We start from the raw sequence: 26,132 nt of genomic DNA, 5'->3' as shown, positions 1-26,132 counted from the left end.
TGGCCATGCAATGGAAATTATCAGCACACGACATATTAGTTCATGCTCATTTTGCTATACTCACTATGCATTACTTTGGTAATTAGTATACGTCTCATCCATATTTCCTGAACATCGCCGGTGCGATTAATACATTAATATATTACATATTCTGTCAGAGTGAAAACAATGACCATAAGAAACCAATGTATGTAGGTTTCTGCAAGTTACCCTTTCACATTAGTATAGTGGATCGAAAAATATTACCTGGGGAAACACTACATGAGTTAATATAGTGTAAAATATGGTAGAAAAATGAGAGCCTGACTACTTCTAAGTTGGTCATCCACATCAAACAATAATTATATACCTTATTTCATGTGTTTTCGTAAAGAATAATGATCCAGTCGCAGCCTTTCCAATCGTACTCCTGGGAACACGTCTCAGATCATAGAGTGCTAATGGTCCTCCATCCCCAGGTGGCAAAGTGCACGGCAGTGGGCACTGGTTCAGTTTACTCATTTAGTGGTCCTGTAACATATGGTAAACTAGGATTTAAGATTTGAACACTTTTTAAAGAAAAGAATATCAGTGCTAATAGGACCACGGCTGAAGGCGGTGAGAAAGGATAAGAATGGTTTTGATGTAGTCAAGATTTTAAAGCAGGAGAAATTGTTGTAACCAAAAACTTTCTAACCATTCCAGAGAATGTTTTTCTAAGGTCCTTTTGTCAGTAACATCTGGGGAATTTTTCAGTCCCACAAAGACAGAAACCAAAGAAGGGCCTTAAACAGATTAACACACACAAGAGAAGTACCTTAAAATCTGGTTTTATCCGAAAAACATTAACATACGATAGCTGCTTGCACCTAGGGATGAAAAAAATGTCTGCCGAGCCTTGGCCAGTCAGTACCAATATCACTTTAATGGTCAGTAATGTCAGGAAATAATGTCACAAGGGGCAGAAACTCCCACGAGGTGTGGCAAGGCATGGAACCCATTTGTACAGGACCTAGAGCATGATCATGTGAAACTCCTAGATGGAGAGAGAAAAATACTAACCCCACTCCCCTGCGCAACCACTACATGCGCTCGTGAGAGGGGGGGAGACCACCTACTTATGGATAACTTTAAACCAGATTGGTCGCACACTGCTACACCTACCAGGCGTGTTCCCCCAATGAAAATGGTCCCTGAAGGTCAGCGTCGGCGGATACACCTATGCTCGAGTGTGAATGCAAGTATGCGTGGCGTGTGCCATCCCTGGACACGTGTTTCGAGGTAGTTGCCTCTCGTCAGCAGGGAGTAGGAAAATGTGTGGGGTTGCTGTGTAAGCTGCTAAAATCGTTATCAGGTCTAGTACCTCTCGTAGCGCGCAGGTGCGTAACCATGAGTCCGTCGACTCCACAGGCTCAAGGGAGCCTGAATATAAAGTTAAACCAGATTGGTCGCACACTGCTACACCTACCAGGCGTGTTCCCCCAATGAAAATGGTCCCTGAAGGTCAGCGTCGGCGGATACACCTATGCTCGAGTGTGAATGCAAGTATGCGTGGCGTGTGGCGCATTTTGTATTTAAAGCTCCCTGAGCTATGGGTTGACGAGCCCGGATCCCGCACCCGCGCGCCGTGAGAGGTACTATACCTGATAATTTTTGGCAGTCTACAGCACCCCGCATACGTACCTGCTCCCTGCTGACGAGAGGCAATTACCTCGAAACACGTGTCCAGGGATGGCATTTTAAACTTTTTACACGTGGCATAGGTGTACCCGCCGCTGTCACTACATTCTCCAGAATCCTATGGGGCTATTTGCTAGTATGACGAGCGGTGTGCGACCCACTTCGCATTTTGTACTTATGGATAACTTGTATGTGATCCGTCTGAAAAAGAAAGTGCTGTATCATGACAGAGAGCAAGCGGGGGTGGGTGACTAAGCGCCATCTTGTGATGGGGAGGATCACGTGGAGTGTACATACTAGCCATTATGTATAAGAATGAGCGCCATCTTTAAAATGTAACAAAGAGAGGACAAGCCCCGCTCACAGGTGACAAAATGGTATCTAAGGCAAATATGTGGTAAGGCCATACAGTGAAGACTCACTACTTCTAAGGTAGCACACTACCCCGCTATTTCAACAAAAGCGTGGCATAAACCCCGAGCCACAGTGGTCAAAGTGGCATGAAAGTATTATGATCAAAAGAATTAACTCATAAACACAAAGCACGGGTCATGGAGAGTGTACATACTAAACTATTTTGTATATGCATAAGAATGGGCACCTTCTTGAAATGGCGACAAAGCGAGGATAAAACCTGCTCTCAAGTAACAAAAGTGGATATATGACAAATCAGTGGTGGGGATATACTCTAAATACAGTGGCACACAGCCCTGTTAATCCAGTAAATGCATAGCTAAAAAGCTGAACCATAATGGTCAATAACGTAGCATGAAGGTATAAAGCCCAAATGAATTGCTTCATAAACATAAAACACCCATACAGCGTCACTAATCTTAAAATTCCTAATTCCTACCCGTGAGTATTGGAGTATCGCAACTCACACGTCAAGTCACAGGTTGGAAAGCAGGTCGAAAAACCTGCTTATATTACCGTGGAGTTTAAATATCGCCCAAATATTTGATTCCCCTGTAGTGAGTTTGCCAATCGCAGAGAAAGAGGCAAAAGCAAGGTGTCCATCTTGGTGTGGCAAAACGGAAACCTCAGTAATGGAGCTCAGCTAGAAGTCTTACTCTTCTAAGACAGCCGTCGTTACTCTAGTGTTTCTATCAGATCTATAGGCAAAGCACAAAACTATTTCTTTACACATTTCAACAATCCAAACTGATACCGTAGACTAGGCCAGTTCTGACATGTATATTATCACTACCCCACTGCGGTTAAGACGGCCATCAGTGATGTGAGAGTAGAAGCGACCAGGTCAGACATGTAAATCACGACCCGAATGCTGATGAGGAGGGCATGTTTAAGTAATGTGAGAATAGAAAAACTACTGCACAAAAAGCACCAAATCTGGTAAAACTCATGAGCGGAAAAGCGTGCTCTAGTATTTCAATCGTGACCACGGGTAAAGAACAGGATAATCTACTCACAAGTCTTTGCACAGCCCACTGATTCATCTAGCCATTAGCCCAGGAACAGGTAGTCCAGGACGGTAAAATCAGTGGTTTCACACGTCAGCATGCAACTGAATATTACAACATTCAAAATGTCATAGTCCAGGTTGCATATGAAAGAATAAAGGTTTATTGTTGGTACTGACGAAACCAGGTAAACTAGGCCGGTAACAGCCTATGGTCTAATACATCAATTAATACAAAGGTTCCATGTAACATAACAACCTGGATAATTCAGATTTCAAAGGAAATGTCCTCGTACGAGGATAAAAGAATTCCTTGTTAATGCTAAAACCTAAGATAATAAACCTCAGGCGAAAGGAGGATGGGAAAACCCAACAGACCATAAGACTTGTATGAGAACCGTGGTCAATATACAATAGTTTCATATGATCAAGGCCTCCTGGGTGCTTAATGTTTTATAAAAAATAGTGGAATTCATTTTTCGTGTTAAAGACTAAATTGACTGACCTCAGGCGGCATATCCACCTTCCTTCAGCTTGTCTATTAATAATAATCTCTCTATTGCCACATCTTTAATTATTTGATATTTGCTGAAGCTCATGGAACCAGATTTGAGTATTCTTTTTTTTTATTTTTAAAAGATCTTTTTATTGAACAATCTCAAAAGACATTGCATTAGTATTGTCCACAGCATGCGCCCTGGAGTTTCATTTGCATAAATAAGGATAACAGAGGCTAGAGTGGGGTGTAACACGTACATCAAATGACGAGCAATCGCCGCCGAAGAAGCACTTTACCCCTGTCAACTCGTGCCTCCACTGCTACTACATACCATCTAAAGACCCTTTGTAGGCTCTCCACGGTACCCATTCTTTTTCCCATTTCTTGCCACAACCCCTGCTTCTGTATACTGTTTCCTCTGCTCTCTGACACCAATGTCGTTCTCCCAGTCCTTCACTGCAGGGGGATTTGGCGACCCCAACCCTTAGCAATATTTTGTTTTGCAATTCCCGCTGCCAGTGTAAGCCATATAGTGTCATATATTCGGACCAAACCTTCTCCCCCTTAATGATAAGCAAAAGCCATTTTACATCGAGTGGATCATCAGTACCCACCACCTTGGTCATAATTGACGTGACCCTGCGCCAATATTGCACTATCTTAGGGCATTCCCACAAGATATGGAGGAACGTGCCCTCCCCTTGTCAACCTCGGATACACTTCAATGATGGCGCCCTACCAATCTTATGTAAGAGTGTCGTAGGGTAATAGGAGCGATGCAAGAGCCGGAGCTGGATCAACCAGAAGGGTATTCGTATTGCTATTTCCCTCGGACCCTGGAGTACCTCATCTTCTAAATTGCCTAGGTCGTCTTTCCATGCTGTCCGTCGGGCCAATAGTCGATCAGGCAGGTTATTCATTAGTTTACGGTAGATTGTGGAAGTTGCTTTCTCAGGGATAGGGTCAGTCAACAGTCTGTCTTCCAGTGGGGAGTAGTCCGGCAGGGGGCCCTCGCATCGTAGCCGAGTCAACAGAGCATGTTTGAGCCTCAAATAGTTAAATCTCTGGGTCTCAGCCAGTGTAAATTCCCTCTGTAGGTCCTCAAACGGGAGCGGGGCACCCTCCCTCCAGACATCCCCTAGTCTCTCGATTCCTATTATTTTCCAGCCCCTCAACCCCTGAAGTGAGGCCTCCTCCCGCAACTCGCGCTAAACCAGAGTGGCGTTCTACTGGTCAATTTGTTCTGCCAACCCAATGCCCGATTTATCTCCCTCCAGAAAGCCACCACAACCGCTGTATGTTGGGGCCAGCTCAGATCCTGTTTTTGCGCGTATAACAACGGCTCGCAGTTGCCTGCAGGCATATCGTCTCGCTCCACCCTGTATGCTGGCTCGTCTCTATCCTATACACCCAGTCATTGACTACTAGCAATTGTGATGCCCAGTAATCGAGTCACAGATCTGGTATCGCCAGTCCTCCATCGTATACCCCTCCATGTAGCTTATGTAATGCTATTCTGGGTGTACCTGCTTGCCATAGTAATTCTCGAGTATCTTGGGCAAGCTGTAGACATAGTCTTAATAGGAGGAAAAAGGGTAGAGAGGTCTTAAACACATTGAGCGATGATCAAAGCATAGTGAAACGCGAAGCTTATGAAGGGGGGACATTGTTCACATGAATGGAATTGACTCTCTGGGTGAGATCAACAGGCACCTGCAAGACACGGCATGCTATGAAAAATTGAAGGGTAATCCCATCACTGATATTTAACAACACATCAATGCTAGACTCACAGATGGACATGGATCATGTTTACTAAAAGATTATGAACACAAATCCCTGTGGGTGCACTTTTCCAGGTACCCATGTATATACATACTGCCTAAAAATCATAATCCTGGCCCTTTCCTCCAGGGACGCACATTATCTCGAGCAACAGTTCACCCACTGAACACGTGGCAGAATATGTGGATGGTTTTTTGCATCCATTTGTTAAGAACTTGCCTTCGTATCTAAGAGATAGCTAGGATATAGTGAGCAAATTAGAGAATTTTCAGTAGGATACTGATGACCTCATGTTTTATCACTGTGGACGTTGAAAGCTTGTACACATGTATACAGATGGAGCAGGACCTAGAGGATCTCAGGTTTCAACCTGTGTAAACGCAATGCCTGCCGCCTGGAACATACCCCTCATGCTGCTGGAAATGTCCAAGAAGATCTGAACTATAAATGTTTTTCTTCACAAAAGGGCGTGGTTCCTCCAAAAGTAAGGGGCAGCCATGAGCTCTAGGTTTGCTCTGTTGTATGCAAGCACCTTTTCATGGGCTTGTTTGAGACTGAACATCCCTGGGGTCCCAAATCACACGATTGGGCGAATAACATAATTTTTCATGGACACTTCATAGATGACATTCTGATCATTTGGAATGGAAATGTTAGTGATCTCTTGGCTTATCAAGCTTTCCTGAATGAGAATAGATTTAATGTAAAACTTATTCTCAGATACCGTAAACAGGTGATTGACTTTTTAGATCTACGTCTGTACATATGCAAAAATGCCATTCATAGTGATGTCTAAAAAACCTACTGCGTGCAATAATGTGCTTCATGCCACCAGTGCCCAATCGAAGTCCACCTTAGAGGCCATACCATATGACGAACTGGTAAAGGCAAGGTGAACTTGTAGTCAGTTTTCAGTTTTTAACGTCTTTATTTCGAATATTCTTCATAAAAGACAAAATATTTACATACATATAAATAATAACAATATTACATAATCAATGACATTATATGAAAATTAAGCGTAAGGAACAATAGAACAAAAAGAATTAAAAATTGATTAAAACCTCAATTAAATTAAATATGTGCATAAAGACGACAAGAGAAGATTATTATTGAACAAATGCATATAAAAAGACACAACAACAATACTGGTCGGAGACACAATCTAGTAAAGTGACGTACTATATGGGTTTTTCATGACGGTATGTTACAAACTGTCTTAGACCTTAATAACCAAGCCCATCCAAGGAATTTGGCCAATCCAATGGAAAGACATTCAGAGGTGTTAGTTCTTAGAATGAGCAAGGCTTCACTGCTCGACCGGGTCTTTAATCTATAGCATATAGGCTTTAGCCACTTGTGGCGTGGTTCACAGTAAGCATTACAAACAAACAAGAAATGACCTATTGTTTCTTTATGGTCAGTACAACATGGACAAAGTGAAGTCGCCGGCTTCTGCCAACCACTGGTGAAGGCCCGTAATGGCAATGTACCTAGACGGAACTGAAAGTAAAGTTTCCTATCTAAGGTTTTGACGATTACATCCCAAAAGCACTCGGTATGAGGGACTATTTTATGTAGCAGAAACAGACCGGTCAGGTTCGGTTTCTCTGAAAGAGCAACGTGTTCATCTTTAACCATAGACCAGAAGAGAGATTTAAAATCTTTCTTAGAGGGAAAGATGTGAGAGCCCGGCTCAAACCACAACTGGGGGAGGCCCATTCCGATAAGAGTGTTTCTAATTGACTTAAACCATGGAATTTCACCTGCCCCCTGTTGTGATCTAACATCCTGAAGCTCTTGGGCAAACATGGCAAGTTCCAGTGTGGACCATATTCGTCTCCATAACGCCACCATCCTGTACTGGGCTTGATGTTTAATTGAATGGAACCCCATATCCATCAATAGTGGTAGAGCGGGTGTTGATGGAGGAAGACTGACTAGGTTTCGGAAAAATTTGTTCTGTATCCTATCAAGGACAGCCAGGTCCACACAACCCCATATATCAGCCCCGTATAATATGGCAGAGCTGATTTTTGCACTATATATTTTAAGAGCGGGCAATACCCTTTTGGTCAGAGAACTCCGCTGCTCCTTCACCAGACAACCGGACAGACGCGTAAATTTCAAGCTAAGCGCCGCTATTTGCTCTTTCCAGCGTAATCTATAGTCCATTGTCACACCAAGATAGGTCATAACTTCAACCTGTTCCAGACTAGACCCGTTCATCGTAACATTGCCCCTCTGTGGTTTTTTCTTTGTGAAGACCATAAATTGTAGTCAATAAATTATTTTTTAGCAAAAGGCTGCAGAGCATTGAGCATGATTTCTAACACAGTCTTGCCAAAGTCTTGAAACAGGCAGAGGAAAGAGTAAGAAAACTGTACAGGAAGCAAACTCTTAATCAAGGACACAATAACAAGGGGGTCAAAAAGAAGCGAGAGGTGATTTTTATCACACAATACAATGCTTACAGCAGTCATATTTTCGTTGTGCTTAGGAAAAATTGGCACATACTAGACTCTAAAACACTTCCTGAAGGGATTTACGCTTACAAAATCCCTGTGTTCTAGCTATGTTAAAAGCATGCGGAATGAAACTGGCACCAGAACCTGGATTTCTGTTAAACCAAATGGTTTATATGTGTGGAGTATGTTCCATCTGCCTCGTAGGGCTCAATAGAACCACTAAATTCAGGTACAGCACTAACGTTGAATACACCATTGGCTTCTTCATGAACTGCAACACATAGTTTGTTTTTTATGTGATTGGCTTTGCAGGTGGAAAAATCTACATAGGCAGCTGTGTGCAATGCCTGAAAATTAGAATACAGGGACATATTAGAGCCATTAAACATCATGATGAAAGATACCCAGTAGCAATGCACAGTCATTCAGTCCATCCCACGAATACTCAAATCTGGTTCCATGTGCTTGAACACTCCTCTTCCACATCTATCTTTGATCACTGCAGTTGACTCTGAGTAAGCAGACAATGCCATGACCATCTTCAGTACCTGCATGAACCCTGAAGTCCCCTGCTTACTCATTAACTACAGTACATTTGTATACATTTTATTATCCACACAGTTCATGTGGGATACCACACCATTTCACTTTAAATAACATAGTTATCCTAAGAATACACAGTCTACATCATAGCATGATCTTAAAACAGATTCAACAGCTAATGCTCCTCTTTGGTATTTTTAAGAGTATTTTAATATATTTAAAGTATAAGTTCAAACAATAACATTACCATATTTGTTGTGAGCAAGTGTGCACTCTATTTTCTTTAAACAAAACTGATAATTTCATATTTGAGAAGACTGACAATATTTTGTTTCTTTTACAGACACTGTATGATAGTGTGTACCTGACTTTATACAACATTTGTTTCACCTCCTTACCTATCCTGATGTATAGTCTGTTTGAACAGCATGTGCATCCACATGTTTTGCAGAGCAAACCAGTTTTATATCAGTAAGTATGTCATGTAAACCTATGCTGGTAGAGGTTTTATCAGTATCATGATTTTACTTAAAATTGTCTTTACATTGTCTATTGGATATATATGTACGCTTTCTGAATTTAAACTTTCAAACTTATTTTAAAGCTGCCTTTATGCCTATTTACTCTATTTTTCAGTATTATCTCAGGTTTGATAATTTTTAATGATCTTAGTGCCATGCTTTTAAGTATAGAAATATTTTCCATTATGGACCCAAGGAAAATATGCATTGTAACCACTTATATCAACTTGCCCTGCGATTACTTGATAACGCTCAGTTTATCAAGTTGCAATGTAGTTGAAATTAAAAAAAAATCTTTCTATAAGGATCTAAAACAGGTCTCCTTTTGTTCAATTGTGCATCACATTTTAAGATTAAAAATGTTCATTGTCAATTAGTATACAGTTTAATAGGACTTTAATAACCTTAACAGAAATTCCTGAATCACTGACTTTTAAAGTCACTAACATCAAATTATGGCCAGGATGAGCAGTTCCCTTCAATTTCCTTCAATTTTTTGATGTCTCCTGAAGGAAGATGGATCGTTTTCAGCCTCAGAAATTGGTCTGGTGTTTTCAGAGCCAGGCACTTAAAGGGGTTCAAAACATTCCTCCTTGCCAAAGTTTTCTCAGACCTTTTGTGATTTAGGTGATAATTCTCACTGCATTCTTCTAAATCCTTCCTTCTAAGCTGAATCAGCCGTTTTTGGTACACAGGTTGGGGTTTACAGTCGATGCCAAGAAATCTCATCTCGTGCAACAGCATTTATGACCCTTATTAGGGGCTGTGTTAATCTCCATCGCCAGAAAGCCTACCCAGACGAAGAGAGGGTAATGGCATTTAAAGTCTGCTGCCTCTTTTTCAGATATCATGTCCTCCTTATGGTGAGTAAAGTAATCAGACTGTTGAGGATTATGGCTACAAGCATACCAATAGTGCTGCATCCAAGACTGCACATGGTTCCACTTCAAGAGTGCCTAGTGAGGCAAGGGCCTCAAGCTGTAGTCAGTGGTAAGATATAGTGTTGATGGAGCGCAGGCCAAAATGCAAGGCCCAACAAATTTGTTGTTGGACAGACCTTTTTTGTACCCATAACCGCAAATGACAATCACCACAGACTCCTCACTCTTTGAGTAGAGACCACATGTCAGCCACATGAATGTGCAGAGTGAATATATGCACAAAAATGTTTGATCACATCAGGTATACCTGGACATCCGAGCACCCAATTGGCACTTAGAGCATTCTACACTATTATTTGAGGCAATACCATCCTGATAAAGACAGACAACAGGACTGTGATGTACTGCTTTCAGAGGTAAGGGGGAACTCACTCGCCTTGACTGTCGGAACTAACCCAACAGATTTGATATTGGGCCACTCATACGCCAACGTCTTTCCTAGTCGGGAATACGCCAACGTCTCTCCCCGGTGGCCCTGCTGAGTGCTCCTCTCTGGGTCTCCATATACCTTTACAATCGTGTAATGGGCACGGAGACTAGACAGAACCTTAAATTGCTGTCCTGGAACGTAAACAGATTGGGTGACCAGATTAAGAGAGGTGTGGTTCTCCAATTCCTTAAGCAACATTTACCAGATATTGTTCTCCTGCAAGAGACCCACCTGCTGGGGAATGTATTGAAGGCCCTGGGGGAAAGAAAAAAAATAAAAAAAAAATTAAAAGGATGATGATCAGTGACTGAAAAGTACAGAGCTATAATTAACAATCTTAGAATGGACCTTGTAGACTGTATATAGCGACATTCTATCAACACGCAAACTGATATATGTAAAGCTGACACTTAAACTGATAGATATAGCTCAAAAGAATTAGAGGGCTGAGAAAACGATCTATAATATGTATATTTGTACAGATCTAGTTGGGTGGAATGGGAGTGAGGGGGGGAGCGAGACGCGGGCACGCGTCTGCACAGACGTCATCATACTGGTTCCTTCTGAACCAGATTGCCACCTTGGGTGGTGGGGGAGATATGGGTGGGGGAGGGGGGCTATGGGTGGAGGAGAGCAATCTCAGACAAAAATGGGAAGTTAACCTTAAAAAGGGAAGTAATACAAAGGTCTAAAGAGGAACTATAGATTCCTATACATTTGCATCAGAATACACAACTGAATACTGCACCAGACAAAATCATTAAAAAGGGAAAAGAGAAAACCATGTATATATGGCTAGGCTAAAGATTCTTTCTATGAATATATGCGGTCTTAATGACCAAAGTAAAAGACAGAGGGTGGCGATAGGACTACAAGCAACCGGGGCCAATATTATTTGTCTTCAAGAGACACATATCGAAGGCTCGCAACAGCACCTCCTAAATACACTGGGATATAAATTAATCACAGCCTCAATGCAAGGATCAAAAACACGAGGAGTGGCAATCCTATATAAAGGAGGTGAGATACAGTTTTCTAAATCGATAGCTGATAATCAAGGATGCTGGGCAATTACAGAATGTACACAGGGGAATGGTAATAAAATAACTATGTACTATCTATGGTAACACTTGTGACGATCCAAGTGTCTTGGAAACCGTCTCTAACGAATTGGTACAATGGCCACTGCCAATAATCATTTGTGGTGATTTTAATTTGAACCTTCCATGCAACTGGTCAACGGACCCCAGATATACCTATAAGGGTAGGAAACCAAAAGTATATAAGGCCTTTAAAGAGATGTGTCAAACACATGGCTTAATAGACTGTTGGCAAATTAAACATCCAGATGACCCCGGCTTCACTTTTTTTTCTAATCCCATCTAAAACACTCTAGATTAGATTATATGCTGATGTCTGGTTCTCTGATAGATAATTGCTTAATAGACAAATTACCAAGAGTTCTGTCAGACCATAACCCCCTAATTTTTAATTTAGAGAAAGGAAAAATGGGTAGGGAGATGCAAAAATGGACATTCGAAAGAGCACTGCTGTTGAATAAAGAGTTTTGTCAGCATATGAATAGATGGATACCCGAATTTTTGGAGGACAACCTTGGTAGCACCACGATTGAGGTGGTGTGGGATGCCCTGAAGGCTGGAATCAGGGGGGAAACCATTCGGTTTTCATTTAATAACAATAGGAGGGCAAAAGAACATATGGAGACTCTCCATAATATCCTAGTAAATGCCGAGGAACACTTAACAATGGCAGTACAAATAGGAGAAGATATTGAAAATCAAATAAGACAGGTGGCAATAGCTAAAAATGCTACCATAGATATCTATACCGAGAAAGCAATAATTAAAGCAACATTAAATAAGGAATCAGTATATGAATTAAGTGAGCAAGTAGGGCACCAACTGGCGGTACAAGTCAGACAAAAAAACTCTGCCAATATAATAAAAGAAATAAACGATCCAAGAGAGGGACTCACAACGAATATAAATAAGATAAAAAATGCATTTCAAATATACTATCAAGAGTTATATAAGGAAGAGGGTAAACAACAAGATAAGATTGATGAATACTTAGATCAACTCTCCATTACCAAGATAGAACAAGAGGATTTAGATAGTCTTAATTACCTACCATTTTGGGATGAAATACTACTATCTATGAATGGAAAGGCAGCTGGAATTGATGGAATCCCTACAGAATTCTATGTCACCTTTAGTTCACCCCTAAAGAGAATTTTAATTGATCTATTTATCCATGTCTTTCAAGGTGAACGGCCCCCTGAGTCATGGTCTAACGCAAAAATTGTCATCTTTTTGAAAAAAAATAAGGAGGCCCAAGAACTCGGATCTTACCGCCCTATCACCTTGATTAATGGAGACTCTAAAATATACTCAAAGTTACTAGCTAGTCGCCTAGCTCCGATCATCAGTAAGATTGTGTCCCTCCAACAGCATGGGTTTATTCCCGGAAGATCCACCGTGGATCACATACAAAGAGTAATCACCTTGTTTGACATGGCCGAGGTATCAGGAGACCCTATGGCGCTTATACTGCTAGACGCTGAGAAGGCGTTTGATAGGGTCTCCTGGACCTATCTCTGGTCAGTCATGTCAAGAGCCGGACTCGGGGCAACCTTTATCAAGGCAATTCAAATGATGTATATCAAACCTCAGGGGGTAGTCATGGTAAATGGATCCGCCTCTGAAAAATTTAGTATAACTAGAGGGACAAGACAGGGGTGCCCATGCTCCCCTTTACTATTCGCACTATTCATTGATCCGTTTATCAACCGACTCGAAAATAATATTATAATCAACCCAATCAAGATAAGAAATATAGAAACTAAAACACTTGCCTATGCAGATGACATAGCGGTGGTAACGACAAATCCTACAGCCTCTATTCAGGCCATAGAAAGGGAGGCTGAAATGTTTGGCAAGATCTCGGGATATAAGCTGAACCAAAACAAAACACAGATAGTGCTTAATGATAACCTTAAAATAAATGACATTCGAGTAGTGGATAATGCCATATATTTAGGGGTTAATATTACAGCGAAACTAGACAACCTCATTCAAATTAATCTTGATCCACTAATACAACGAACAGATAAAGATTTAAGAAGATTAAATAATCTTCATCTATCCATTATAGGTAGGTGCAACATGATTAAAATGATTTATCTGCCTAAATTCTTATATCTATTCAGAACCATCTGTCTTGATTTTCAACCACAATGGTTTAAATGCATTGAAAGTATGTTCTCGCTATTTATCTGGGGATACAAGAGATCCCGTAGGACATCTAAATTTTTATCACTACCAAAAGATAGGGGGGGACTTTCTCTGCCTGATATTAAACTATACTATTGGTCAACTATAATGACATACTGTAGAGAGCTATTATCTATCACCCAAGGAAATAGACCAACTACCGGAATCCCAACACCACAAGAACTAATACTAGGGGAAAATACTAGGGGGTATCTCTGGCTACACCTATACGACAGCTACTATAAAAAAGTACGATTTAAAACTCTTCTAGGAATACACAAAGCATGGAGTAATATTCGTAGAATATTGGGGATCGGAAGGTTTTCTTATTATACATTACTATTCGATAACAACAACCTACCAGAGTTATTTAAAGATATATATATATATATATATGAAAAGGTGGATAGAAGCAGGGTTCACACACCTGGGCTGTTTCTTTACATCTACAGGTATAAAATCCTTCGAAGAAATTAGAAAAGAATATATGATGAGTTATAGAGACTTTTTCAAATATCTCCAAATCAGGGACTTTATATCAAGGAAAGGCGGTGGCAGATCGAAATTTAAAAAGATTCAATGCATAGAATTTGTGAATCAAGGAAAGTGGACTAAAATAGGAGAAATATATAATCACGTCTTGGGCCTATGTCCGGATGATGTGGATAAATATTATATAAAACGGCAGGAAACCTTAGATATGTCGGCCACCACAGTGATTAAATCATTTGAACTTTCTCAAACATTATTAATGTCCACCAGACTACAAGCACAATATTACAAAACATTCTTTCTGTTATATTATACACCTAGTAGAATATCAAAATGGGGGACCAGAAAGGGGACAAGATGCCCTAGGTGCAATTTCTACAAAGCAGACATTGTACATATATTCGCTACATGTAACACCCTACAGGGCCTGATCAAAGATATTTCTGATTTTTTTATCAGAAATTCTTCATACCAAAATTGAAATCTCTGTGGGGGAAATCTTGCTGGGCATTGATGATGATAATCGACCGAGTGAAATAAAAGGGTTAATATTTATCTCAATGTCAACTCTAAGATTATGTATAGCTTCGGCAGGGTTAATCCAACACCACCAGTGTTTCAACAATGGCGTTATCGAATGCTAGCGACACATAGCCTGGAATTAGCTATATATAGAAGAAAGGGGAAAAATAAGAGGTTAAAAGGATTAGAGATATGGGATCCTCTAACCCAATGGATAAAATTTTAATGATACTGAATTAAGTACTTAATATATGTATGTATGTATATCTTTTTTTTTGTTCTTCTATGTTTCCTATTGACATGTGTAAATACTATCATAATGAATTATTTTGTCTGAGAGGGGGTGGGGGGTGGGTTGGGGATGTCTCTGTTTTAAAACAATAAAGAACTTAAAAAAAAAAAAAAAAAAGGAAGGCCCTGTCAAGGTGGGGCTTCCAGCTAGCGGTCCACTCCGCTTTCGGCTCTGGTTCCCGGGGGTAGACATCTTAATCCGGAAATCATTCCCCCTGTCTGTTGAATTGGTCCGCACTGACCCTCTGGGTAGATTTGCTGCCATTTCTGGGATCTGGGAGGGGTCCACACTTAATCTGGTCTCAGTATATATACTACCAGGCTTACATACACAGGCCTTTATTGATCTCGGCGATCTCCTCCTCGGCTTACTGGATGGGAGGTTGTTGGTTGGGGGCGATTTTAACTCCATTGTCTCTGACTCCCTGGACTGCTGATCCCAGAAGGATCTGCTGCCCTCCCGCAAACGAGTCCATAGTTTTTTGGGCGCGATGGGCCTTGTGGATGCTTAGAGACACCTGCATCCCGGTGAGCTCCAATACACCTATTTTTGTGGACCTCATCACAGTATGTCACGCATAGACTGTGTTAACACGCATCATCTTCACACTGTCAAAGACATACACCATTTGGCTAGGGGGATTTCTGACCACTCACCTGTTCAGTGTAGTTTAGAAGTGGGCGAACCCACGATCCGCGGGTGGCACCGATTAACTCCTGGTATCTCATGACCCCCTCCATCTGAGAGAAGGTCTTGAGCGAAGCAGGTCTTTACTTTCAGGAAAACTCTGGATCGGTTAGCTCGTCCCGTACTCTGGGAGGCTTATAAGGCTGTTATTTGGGGGGGTTGTATTTGGCCAAGTTGCTGGGCAGCGTAGAGAGAGGGAAGCAGACATGGTGCGCCTAGAGGGAGAAATTCTGCATTTAGAGAAGCAGTTCAGGTGCAGGACTCTGAGGAGGTGTGTCAGAAGCTCCGTATCAAAACCAAGGAGTTCTCCGACCTAGCTACAGATGCGGCTAAGATACACTACAGGGCCATGATCAGCAGGATCTACGACATGTGCGATAAGGCAGGCAAGTTACTGGCCTGGTTGGATCGCAGGGATGGGGCCCAGCGTGAAACCGGCCCGCAGACAACAGCCCCGAACTCCCTTCCTACACTAAAACCAGTGAAATCGCAGCATAATTCCCGAAACAACCTTTCACAACCCACCCCCACGACTTCCTCGTAAATCTCACAGATACTAGAAGCACAGGGAGCCTCACCCACACAGATAAGCTCTCCCCGAACACAAACAAGCACCCCCCATGCATAGAAGGCCAGACGCCGGACACACCGAGACCAAACTCCCCCACTCCTTCCTCCATGAGTACAGCCCAAAGATTGGCACAACTGGAATACCAGCTAGAAATAGTTATACAGGGTATTAATGAAATCTTATCTAACCGCACCACTTCCACCACCCAAGGCCCACCCCTCACACACACAGACACTCCCAACAAACACACATACCACCGCTTTTGGAGAACATCTGGCAGACCTGATCACACACTGCTCACTATCAGACGTGAACTACATAATTCTAGGAGACCTAAACCCTCACTGGAATGAGGTAAACAACCCTCTGATACAAACTTTAAATGAACTCTATCACAATAACAATTTGACCCAACACTGCACCGAACAAACACACAACAAAGGCTCAATCCTGGATGCCATCATAGATCACGAAGTTGCAATCACCATCGACTGTACCCTCCTTGTTGTGGTCAGACCACCATCTCATTCTTTTTCATATCAATCAAAAGACACATCGACCACATAGCATAAATGATTACTTTCACCAGATGAGAAACCTGACAGATCCCCCTCGAAGAACTAGTAGAAAGGCTAATTACACTCCCCCCCCCCCCCCCCGCCCCCGCCCCCCTCCACCGCTGGCGACTGGTCCACAACAGAACTTACCTCACAGTACAATGCGGCTATGACCACCTTGCTAGACCAAATAGCCCCCTGAAACGGAAAAAAACAAGACCCTTGCATCGAGATCGTGGTTCAACACTGACCTAAACCTGCAAAGAAGACAGCTAAGAGCTGCAGAAAGAATTTGGCGCAACAAACCTTCGACAACCCACCTTGAGCAACTCAGAAAGGAACCTAGGAACTATAAAAAGCACATCATAAATGAAAAATCCACCTTCTTCTGTGGTGCACTCAATAATGCTAAAAATCGCCCAAAGAACTATTCAATATCATCAGACAACAAACATCCGAACCATCACCTTCTGCAATTCCGACCTCCAAAGACTTAAGTAACAAATTTGCCAATTTCTTCAATGAAAAAATATCAAAGATTGAGCTCTCACTTAAGGATCACCTCTGTCCTCTCAATGAAGACCCGCTACTCTACAAAGAAGACATGATCCCACTCAGGCAAGCCACAAAAAACTGGATAACATTCAAACCCATCACTGAAACCAAAATTATTGAACTGACTACTGGATCCAAGCCTTCTTCACACATTGAAGACCCTCTCCCCGCCCATCTGGCTAAAAATCGCAAACTCTCCCCAACCCCACGCTGGTCAGAGATTATAAATAGCTCCCTGAAAACAGGAATTATGCCCGACTGCCTCAAAATCGGTCAGGTAACCATTACTGAAAAAAGCAGGCGCTGACCCAAACGATCTCAACAACTTCAGGCCTGTCTCCAATCTCCCATTCCTAGCAAAACTACTAGAAAAATGTGTTCTCCTCGACCCTCACCAATCAGGCTTTAGAAAAGGATGCAGCACAGAGACTGCCATCTTGAATGTCATTGATTACATCCACAAATCACTGACAATGGACCGCTGCTGTCTACTCCTGGACCTTTCGGCGGCCTTTGACACGGTTGACCACAAACTACTGATCAACGTACTCAGAGAAACGGTAGGAGCAGAAGGGGTGGTCTTACAATGGTTCACCTCCTTCCTGCATAACCGCTCTCAACGAATACAAATCAGAAACTTCACGTCCGACCTACACCCTATAACTAGAGGCGTTCCACAAGGTGCAGTTCTCTCACCCGCACTGTTCAACATTTACATGGAGCCACTCACCATCGTCCTAAAAAAAGCCAACATACCCTTCCACTTCTACGCTGATGACACCCAGATCTACCTCGAAATCTCCACCAGAGCGGACATGCAAAGACTCAATGACACCCTAATAGAAGTCCAAAAATGGCTGCCCCAAAACCATCTGAAACTCAACCAAGACAACACTTAAATCCTCCTCATAGCCAACAAGGAGCATACCCCTCGAATCAGGGAATGGATAAAGTCTATTGATGCTCTCAACTGCACTCTGATCCCGGCAGACTGCGTAAAGTCACTGAGAATTACTTTAGACGCCAACCTTTACATCAAGAACACTGCAAGATGTGCCTTCTTCAACTTAAAACTACTAAACAAAATCAAACACTTCATCCCTCCAAATGACCTTAAGCAAGTCACGCAATCCTTTGTGCTATCCAGATTAGACTACGGGAAGGCCACCCTCACAGGCACGGCTAAGCTACACCTTGCTCCTCTTAGATCTACCCTAAATGCAGCAGCTAGATTGGTGACGGGAGTAAAGAAATACAAACACATCTCCCCCGCTCTCAAAGAGCTCAACTGGCTCCCAATAGAATTGCGTGCTAACTTCAGAACTGCCTGTCTCACCCACAAAGCTCACCACACTGTCAAACCCACCTATCTAGCCGCCAAACTCAACAAAGCGGGACAGACACGAAATCTCAGGAGCACCAACACCATGCTACTCATCCCCCCGAAAACCCGCAAACAAAAGACCTTATCTCAGTCTTTCTCTGGGAATGCACTCAGAATTTGGAATGCCATCCCTATACATATACTAACCCTTCCTGCAAAGAATTCAAACGCCAGCTCAAAGTGCTCTTCCTCAATCGAGCTCTCTTGAATTGATAAAGGTCTACAATTACCGATCCAACATCAACTGAGGATCCAGTCACTACGATAAGAACAACTCCTTACATCATCTTTTTCTTGCCCGCACATTACTCTCCCTGACTATTATCACCTCCACTACTGCTCTGCATTCAAATGATACATGACTTGTACCCATCAATGACTCATCTTTGAACACTGTGTTTATTGGTCCACTCTTTGTATATCCAACTATTATTCGACAAATGTTGTAAAGCGCTGCGATACCTTCGGGTCTGGCTAGTGCGATATAAAACTCCAAATAAATAAAAAATAAAGCATGTTGTGGTTGAGATTGCTACGGACTCACAGTGCCGCATTACTGCACCACAAGACATCGCAGACGCATTTGGCCGGTACTACCAGTCACTCTATACTTCACACACGGAGGAGGAGGCTTCCTCTCTCCTACGCGATATTAAGATGTCATTCCTCAAAGAGGAGGAGTGCTCCGACCAAGATCTCGATATCACAGTGGCTGAAGTTGAAAACGCCATACACGATTTGCGCGGGGGGGGAAGCCATCGGGCCCCAACTGCACCCTTCCTCACTGATATGTACCGGGAAAGTAAAAAGGGAGGAGACCTTCCCGACGATTAAAGACTGGCCAACATTGTTGTCATCCATAAAGCAGGCAAGCCTGCTAACCAGTGTTCGTCTTATAGGCCCATTTCTTTTCTCAATTGTGAAGCCAAAATTCTCTCGAGGGTCCTTGCCACTCGTTTGCTCCGGGTTCTCACCAGCCTGGTGCACCCGGACCAGTCAGGGTTTATGCCGGCAAGTAATACCTCCCTCAACCTGTGCAGGCTCCACGGAGTACTGTGCCGGGTAGATACAATCAGAGAAGATGCTGTTGTGGTATCCCTGTACGCTGCATCAGCATTTCACACCATTGAGTGGCCTTACATGTTCGCTGTGCTCCGCAAACTGGGGTTTGGCCCTGAATTTATCAACTGGGTGTGACTTTTGTACCATCAACCGCTTGCACAGGTGGTCGTCAACAATAGGAAATCCCCCGTCTTTCCTCTCGGCAGGGACGCCAGACAGGGTTGCCCCTTGTCGCCGCTCCTCTTCGCCTTGGCTCTGGAGCCTTTGGCGGCGTGGATCCGACAGGACTCCGCCACTAGGGGCCTTAAATGGACACCAGTTGGGAGGACCGCATATTGTTATATGCGGATGACATTTTGCTTTTCTTGGCCTCCCCAGCGGCGTGTCTCAATGTTGTCCTGGACATATTTCAAGTATCTGGAAGGTTCGCAGGATACACAATCAATTGGTCTAAATCAGTGCTCTACGTCCTCTATGGACAGCGGCCTTTGCTTCCTTGGGGTTATCAGTTGACAGAGGCAGCTGAAGGCTTCAAATACCTGGGGATCTGGGTTTCTAAAGACTTATCTAGATTTCATGACCATAATCTCCTACCGCTGCTAATGCGTCTTAAATCTGATGTCCAACACTGGAAGTCGCTTGCGTTGACTCCTGGGATGCGCTGCCCTATTTAAGATGATGTCCCATCCCCGACTTTTATATGCATTGCAGAACACCCCACTTCCAGTCACCACTTCGTATTTTAGAGAACTTGACGGCACGGTTTGAGATCTGCTGTGGAAGGGCAAACTTCCCCCCCCCCCCCTCCCCCCCCCCCCCCACACACACACACACACACACACACACACAAACTTACATTAGGATGGTTTGACGGGGGCATCGGGCTCCCGGACCTTGAGAGGTATTACTGGGCCTCGCAGCCCGCAGCAATCAACCAATGCAGTTATAGACCCCAAGATGACCCGGCTTTTCAGATCAACAGGTGGCTCCTCCCGGGGGGTTGTTTCAAGGGCACGTTATATACGCGATCTTTGAAGCCTGCCTTGTCCTGCCCGACCTGGCATGCCGTGCAAGTGTGGAAAGAGGCGAATAGGAGCCTGGGCTGGGAGGGTAAGCTCACACAAGCCACGCCACTCTGGCACTGTGAACAGTTGGGCCGGCTGTTTCGCTCTAAGGGCTTCGATAAATGGGACCTTATTGGTATCTCCGGGGTGGGGGGGATCTATGGAAATCGGGCGAAGTGATTCCCTTTTCCCGACTACAGCAGGATTATGAAATGGCCAAGTCAGAGTATTTCCGATATCTTCAAATCAAGCATGCCCTGCTCACAGTTTTCCCCAGGGGTACTGCCCTCCCTGAGTCCTCCCCACTCGAAGATAGGATCCTAGACGGCGATTTACCCAAAAAAGCCATATCCCTTATCTACAAAAAGCTTATTAATAATATGATAGATCCCATGATCCGCTTCAGAAGTAAATGGGACCACGATGTTGCAAGCTTAGATGACGAGGAGTGGCAGGCAGCGGTGGCATCCCCTCTTGAAGTTGCCATTTCCCCCCGGCTCCGACTGGTCCAACTAAAGATTCTCCATGGAACATACTTGTCAGGGCACTTGCTGGTCCGTATGGGTTACACCCAAGATAGTGGCTGTGTGCGACAATGTAGGCAAGAGGTCACCTTTATCCACGTTCTCTGGGAGTGCGCAGCGATTCAGAAATATTGGGAAAGGGTGGCCCGCAGGAAGGAGGAGGCATTGGGGCAACAGATTCAGTGTAACATTAAACTGGCAGCATTGTTGAATATTTGGGACCCTACAGACTTGAACGCCAAGGAGAGAATATGGGTTACACTGGGTCTCATGGTTGCTAAACAGAATATTGCAAGGTTGTGGATGGCTCAGAGCCCACCGAAGATTGTCGATTGGGCCAATGATATGGACTGGTGCATGGTAACAGAAAAATCCATTTATAAATCCAGAGGGTGCCCGAAAAAATGGATGCAAATATGGGGGCCATGGAATGTTTACAGGGAAGGAAATTTACAAACCACCAAGAGTCAGAGACGATATCACTGCAGGGATTTAAATGTGCATGTCAAATGTTATCAACCCTATGTTATGATATGTATACTTTGAGGACCCACTATTTGAATGATCAGTCTGGCAATCTGCGTACTACTGCCTTATAACTGTAACATGTCTTATTTCTTAATAAAAAAGAGTCATAAAAAAAAGATATTGGGCCACTCAGAAGCACATTCTACTCCCAACGTGGAATCTGGAGTTTGTTCAAAGCAATTCTGGATCGTGCACAAACCGTGGGTTGAAAACATTGAATGTGTTGTCAGGTGCCACAGAGGTATCACTCTCATAACCCAAGGAGTGTGTTCAATCAAAAGGTCGCATGCGTTGGCTGACAACAGACAACGTCCCTCTGGGCGCGCCGTGTATGCTTCGCTGAAAGCGAATGAAACGTTTGTACGGAAGTGTTGAAACAAAACAGAAGATGATGCTTGGTTCCAAACTTTAATTTCAACTCAAAGGTTAATCCGTATAGTGAAGTGTGGACAATGATTTTGCAGACTTGTTAAGCAGGACTCATCATTAAGTCCACAAACACCAGAAGAATGCACAAGTACTTCAACAGTACTTTCACAGATGGCAGTCAATCTGTTTGATACTACGCACAACTCAAAAACTTTGCCTGCAAGTGCCTACAGTCAATGGGCAATGCAGTATGGATAAATGGTCAGGGATACTTGCTTACACTTTTATTCCCTTCCTGGACCCCTGATCCCATACATTGTGAGGAAAATGAGATGGTATGCGCAACACTCATTCTGGTGGCACCAACTTGGCTGAGGCAAACTTAGTACTCAATTGTGCTAGAAATGTTTGTGCATTCTCATGGAAAGCTGCGGCTGAGATGAAAACTCCTGACTACGCATCAGAGTTATCTGAAATATCCAGACCTCATGCAAACAACCTTGTATTTTAGGCCCTGTAGTCTTAAAGTTTGGTTACCTTAAATTCCTAGTGGAGTGAATGTAGATCACCTTAAAGCATCTGTTCAAGGTATCATCTGCAATGTATTGAATTTTTATAAAGCAGGATTGTCATACACCTCTATTCATTCATACGCCAGGATTCCCTCCAGGGTGAGTTGTGTGCTAAACAAATACTGCAGCTATGTTTTATGCTATTATACGTGACAGCTTACAGGCAGAATGGATAGCATGATTTTTTTTTTTTTAAAAGCTGTGGTCCGTGATTTCGTGGAGAGCCTTAAAAGAGTAATTCCTTCAAAAGCATCTCCAGGACCAGCATGGAATCTGACTATAGTTTTAACAAGGCTGATGGGTCCCCTTTCAAGTCATTGTACTGTTGTGATATGCAGTTCTTGCCTTAGAAACCAGGAAGGCAACTTTCTTTCACCTCTTCACGTACTAACTGTGGTAAAATATTTTATTCAGGTTCACTGGGCTAGAGGTTTTGAGAAGAGACCCTTCCCAAGGTGGTCTTCCCTTTCATGTAAACCAAATGGTGGATATACCCATCTTCGTCCCACCCACAGAGACTGTGGCAGGGAAAGCCTTACGTAAACTATGTATCAGGAGAGCATTAATGTATGTATTGATAGAACAAAGTCCATCTTCAAAACTAAAACCCTGTTTGTTGCTTTTTGAACCTCACTTTGCACATCCTATTTCTAAGAGGGGTATAGCTGGGAAAAGCTTATATTTCATGTACCTAGATCTCTTTCCACTCATATGGAGGCAGCTCTAGCTACTATGGCATTCTTAGGAAATATTCCCATTACAGACATCTGTAGAGCGGTCACATTTACCAAACATTACTATGCAGAAATACAGTCCCATCAGGTGTCCTTGGTTGACCAAAACAGTTTAAAGAACTTTGTTCTAAACGTCTGCATCACACCCACTCCATAGTTACAGCTTATTGGAGAGATGGCATTCTAGTATGTGCACAGCATGTGTATCCGCTGTCACACATGCAACAATCACAAAATAATACACACCCTGTAAGAGTCTGTTCATAGCTTGTAGTACTATAGAGTCCTATGCACCCACCCTACCCCCCAGTAGCGTGCCACGATATTAGTCCCAAGATATGTATACTTAAACAGCTCACAGCACATTTGTTCTGTGTTCCTTCTCCTTGCTTCACTAAAATTAGTCCCTCATGGGGAAAAAAACCTTCTGATGTGGAGTCTGTCTTAGTGCATTGTCGGCTAAGGTATTTTGTTCCTGAAAAGTTATTTGAACAAAAACAAATTGCAAACATCCTCACCCTTCACTATATGGAAGGAGTAAACCGAGCATGTGAATCAGCATTACTACAAGTTACGAAAAGATTACATTTTTCTTTTTAATGGATACTTCACTTGCCAATTTGCAGTCATACGCTGCCCTCTCCTGTCAAAGCATTGATCAGCTTTTTTTTCAGTAACATGCTTTCCAGATATGTTTCTCAATCTGTCGGTCTCTTGCTCCTAGACTCTCTGGTTCAGAAATACAAGACATAAAACATCATGATTGTTGCATAGCGTATCTATCACTCGTACACCTTGTTGGCTTTGCAACGGGAGCTGCTTTATCACCCACTACTGCCTTTTTCTGTACAGTACATATAGCATAAACAACCTGAATTTATCAGGTAAAAGAACCTAACCTGAAAGAGAGAAAGGTGTCAGAAATCTATTGGATTCTGAAGTCCACCAAAAAGAAAGAAAGAAAAAGATTTTTTCTTTCTTGAGTCCCCTCACTCACCAGGGTTTCCCCACGGTGACATGCTTCATCATTGGGGTCCTCTCAGTCCTCTACGGGCTGAGGCGTGCTGCGACTTGCGGATTACGTAGGAGCACTAAAAGGTACAGATTATGTGTAGTGCAAGTGAGAGTGTAGGGGAGTGGGATAAAGTGAATTAAAATAATCAGTATGCGGTCCGTGAGGTTTTGCTCCATTAGGTGTATGAGTGTGGGTGTCCACGTACAAGTGTACGAGATCTCCACACCCCCTCCGTTGACCATAAGGCACATTGTTGCTTCTTAAAATATATTGCCTGACGTATATTTACGTACGTATTATTTATAACGCATGCCTATTAGTTGCAGCGTCTCACTTTTGCACCATAATCAGGTTGACTAGGAGTGGTTTTCACACTGGGCTGGTCCCGGTGTAGTCCTGAAGAAGAGCTGGGGGAAGCTCGAAACTAGTTGACTATATGCTAGGTACACCTATCCATTATAGTTAGGGTCTTTAGCATATCACCCCGTTTTTAAACCAATTAGCTAGGAGCAAAAATAAAATGTATTTGGCCCACTAGCTGATTATTTTCAGGTTAGGTTCTTTTACCTGATAAATTCAGGTTGTTTATGATATATGTACTGTTGGAGGGTGAACCTAACCTTAAACCTCTACTTCCCCCCATTTTTTGATAACCATTTTTCTGTACAGTGTCAGACTGAAACCAGAGAATATGTTTTTGCATGATATCCATCTGAGAAAAGTTACATAGGTAAGTAATTTATTTTCTTGTGAAAAATGGCCGAAAGTGAGGAGTATCACCATAAAATAGTTGGCTTTTGTTTGAATTTAGCTGAGAAGAAGGTGCAAATAGTTAACAGGTTTCCTGTAGGAACTAACAACTTTTGAACAAAAAATGTTTTTAAGAAGACCGCTCTTACTTAATTGCAAAATCTATTTTGTTTCCACAGGGACATTAGTAAAAATGCTCTTCTTGGTTTTAAGCCATTTCTGTACTGGACTCTCCTGGGATTCTGTCATGCCTTTGTTTTGTTTTACGGTTCATATTTCCTGATGGGCGAAGACACTTCTTTGTTGGGTAATGGACAGGTAAGTTCTATATTTGAGATCTCACAGTTAATAATTTCATTGTCTATCAAAATATTTGCTGCATAGAAAGTTAATTAAAGAATTTGATCCTCTGATAATGGTAAACACATTCATGTGTGCAAAAACTGAGGGAATGATGGTTAATGGCATGTAAGATAGTGACCTCATGTTCAGACTGTAAACAGTGTGTCAAAACCATTCTACATTCACCGGTTCTTGGGTGTTTTAGTAAAGTATAAAGTACTTGGTCATAACATTCCTAATATTAACTCTGACAAATTATATATTTTAATAACTGCAAGCTTAAAATATTTTATCTATTTCGGTTTAAAAGATACTCCTGTTCTTTTTAACACGGGGAGAATTATTGGAACCAACAAAAAATGATTATATTGCAGGGTAAACAGATAAGGCTATCCAACTGATTTTTCAGTAATCTTGCACTTCCATTTATTATGTGAATAATACTATTATATGAAGAATACTGTCACTTGAGCGTATAAATTTGACATGAATATACATTACACTCATTATTGGGGTAAGAATCCATACCAAATGCACCTATTAAAAAGGCAAT

At 42.5% G+C, this 26,132-nt stretch overlaps 1 protein-coding gene across 3 annotated transcripts in view; it reads left to right on the top strand.

Moving 5' to 3' along the window:
* ATP11B (ATPase phospholipid transporting 11B (putative)) overlaps positions 1-26,132 on the top strand; it is a 446,007-nt gene that overhangs the window by 277,389 nt on the left and 142,486 nt on the right. For all 3 annotated transcript variants that reach the window (XM_085635367.1, XM_085635368.1, XM_085635366.1), the window contains exons 24-25: positions 8,718-8,845; positions 25,417-25,555. In XM_085635367.1, coding sequence (XP_085491493.1) covers positions 8,718-8,845; positions 25,417-25,555 — 267 coding nt within the window. The remainder of the gene's footprint in view (positions 1-8,717; positions 8,846-25,416; positions 25,556-26,132) is intronic.

This window comes from Triturus cristatus, chromosome 11 (assembly GCF_964204655.1).
Source record: "Triturus cristatus chromosome 11, aTriCri1.1, whole genome shotgun sequence".
Lineage (NCBI taxonomy): Eukaryota > Metazoa > Chordata > Amphibia > Caudata > Salamandridae > Triturus > Triturus cristatus.
Note: the sequence above shows the minus strand (reverse complement) of the source record. Positions and strands in the feature narration are given on the sequence as shown.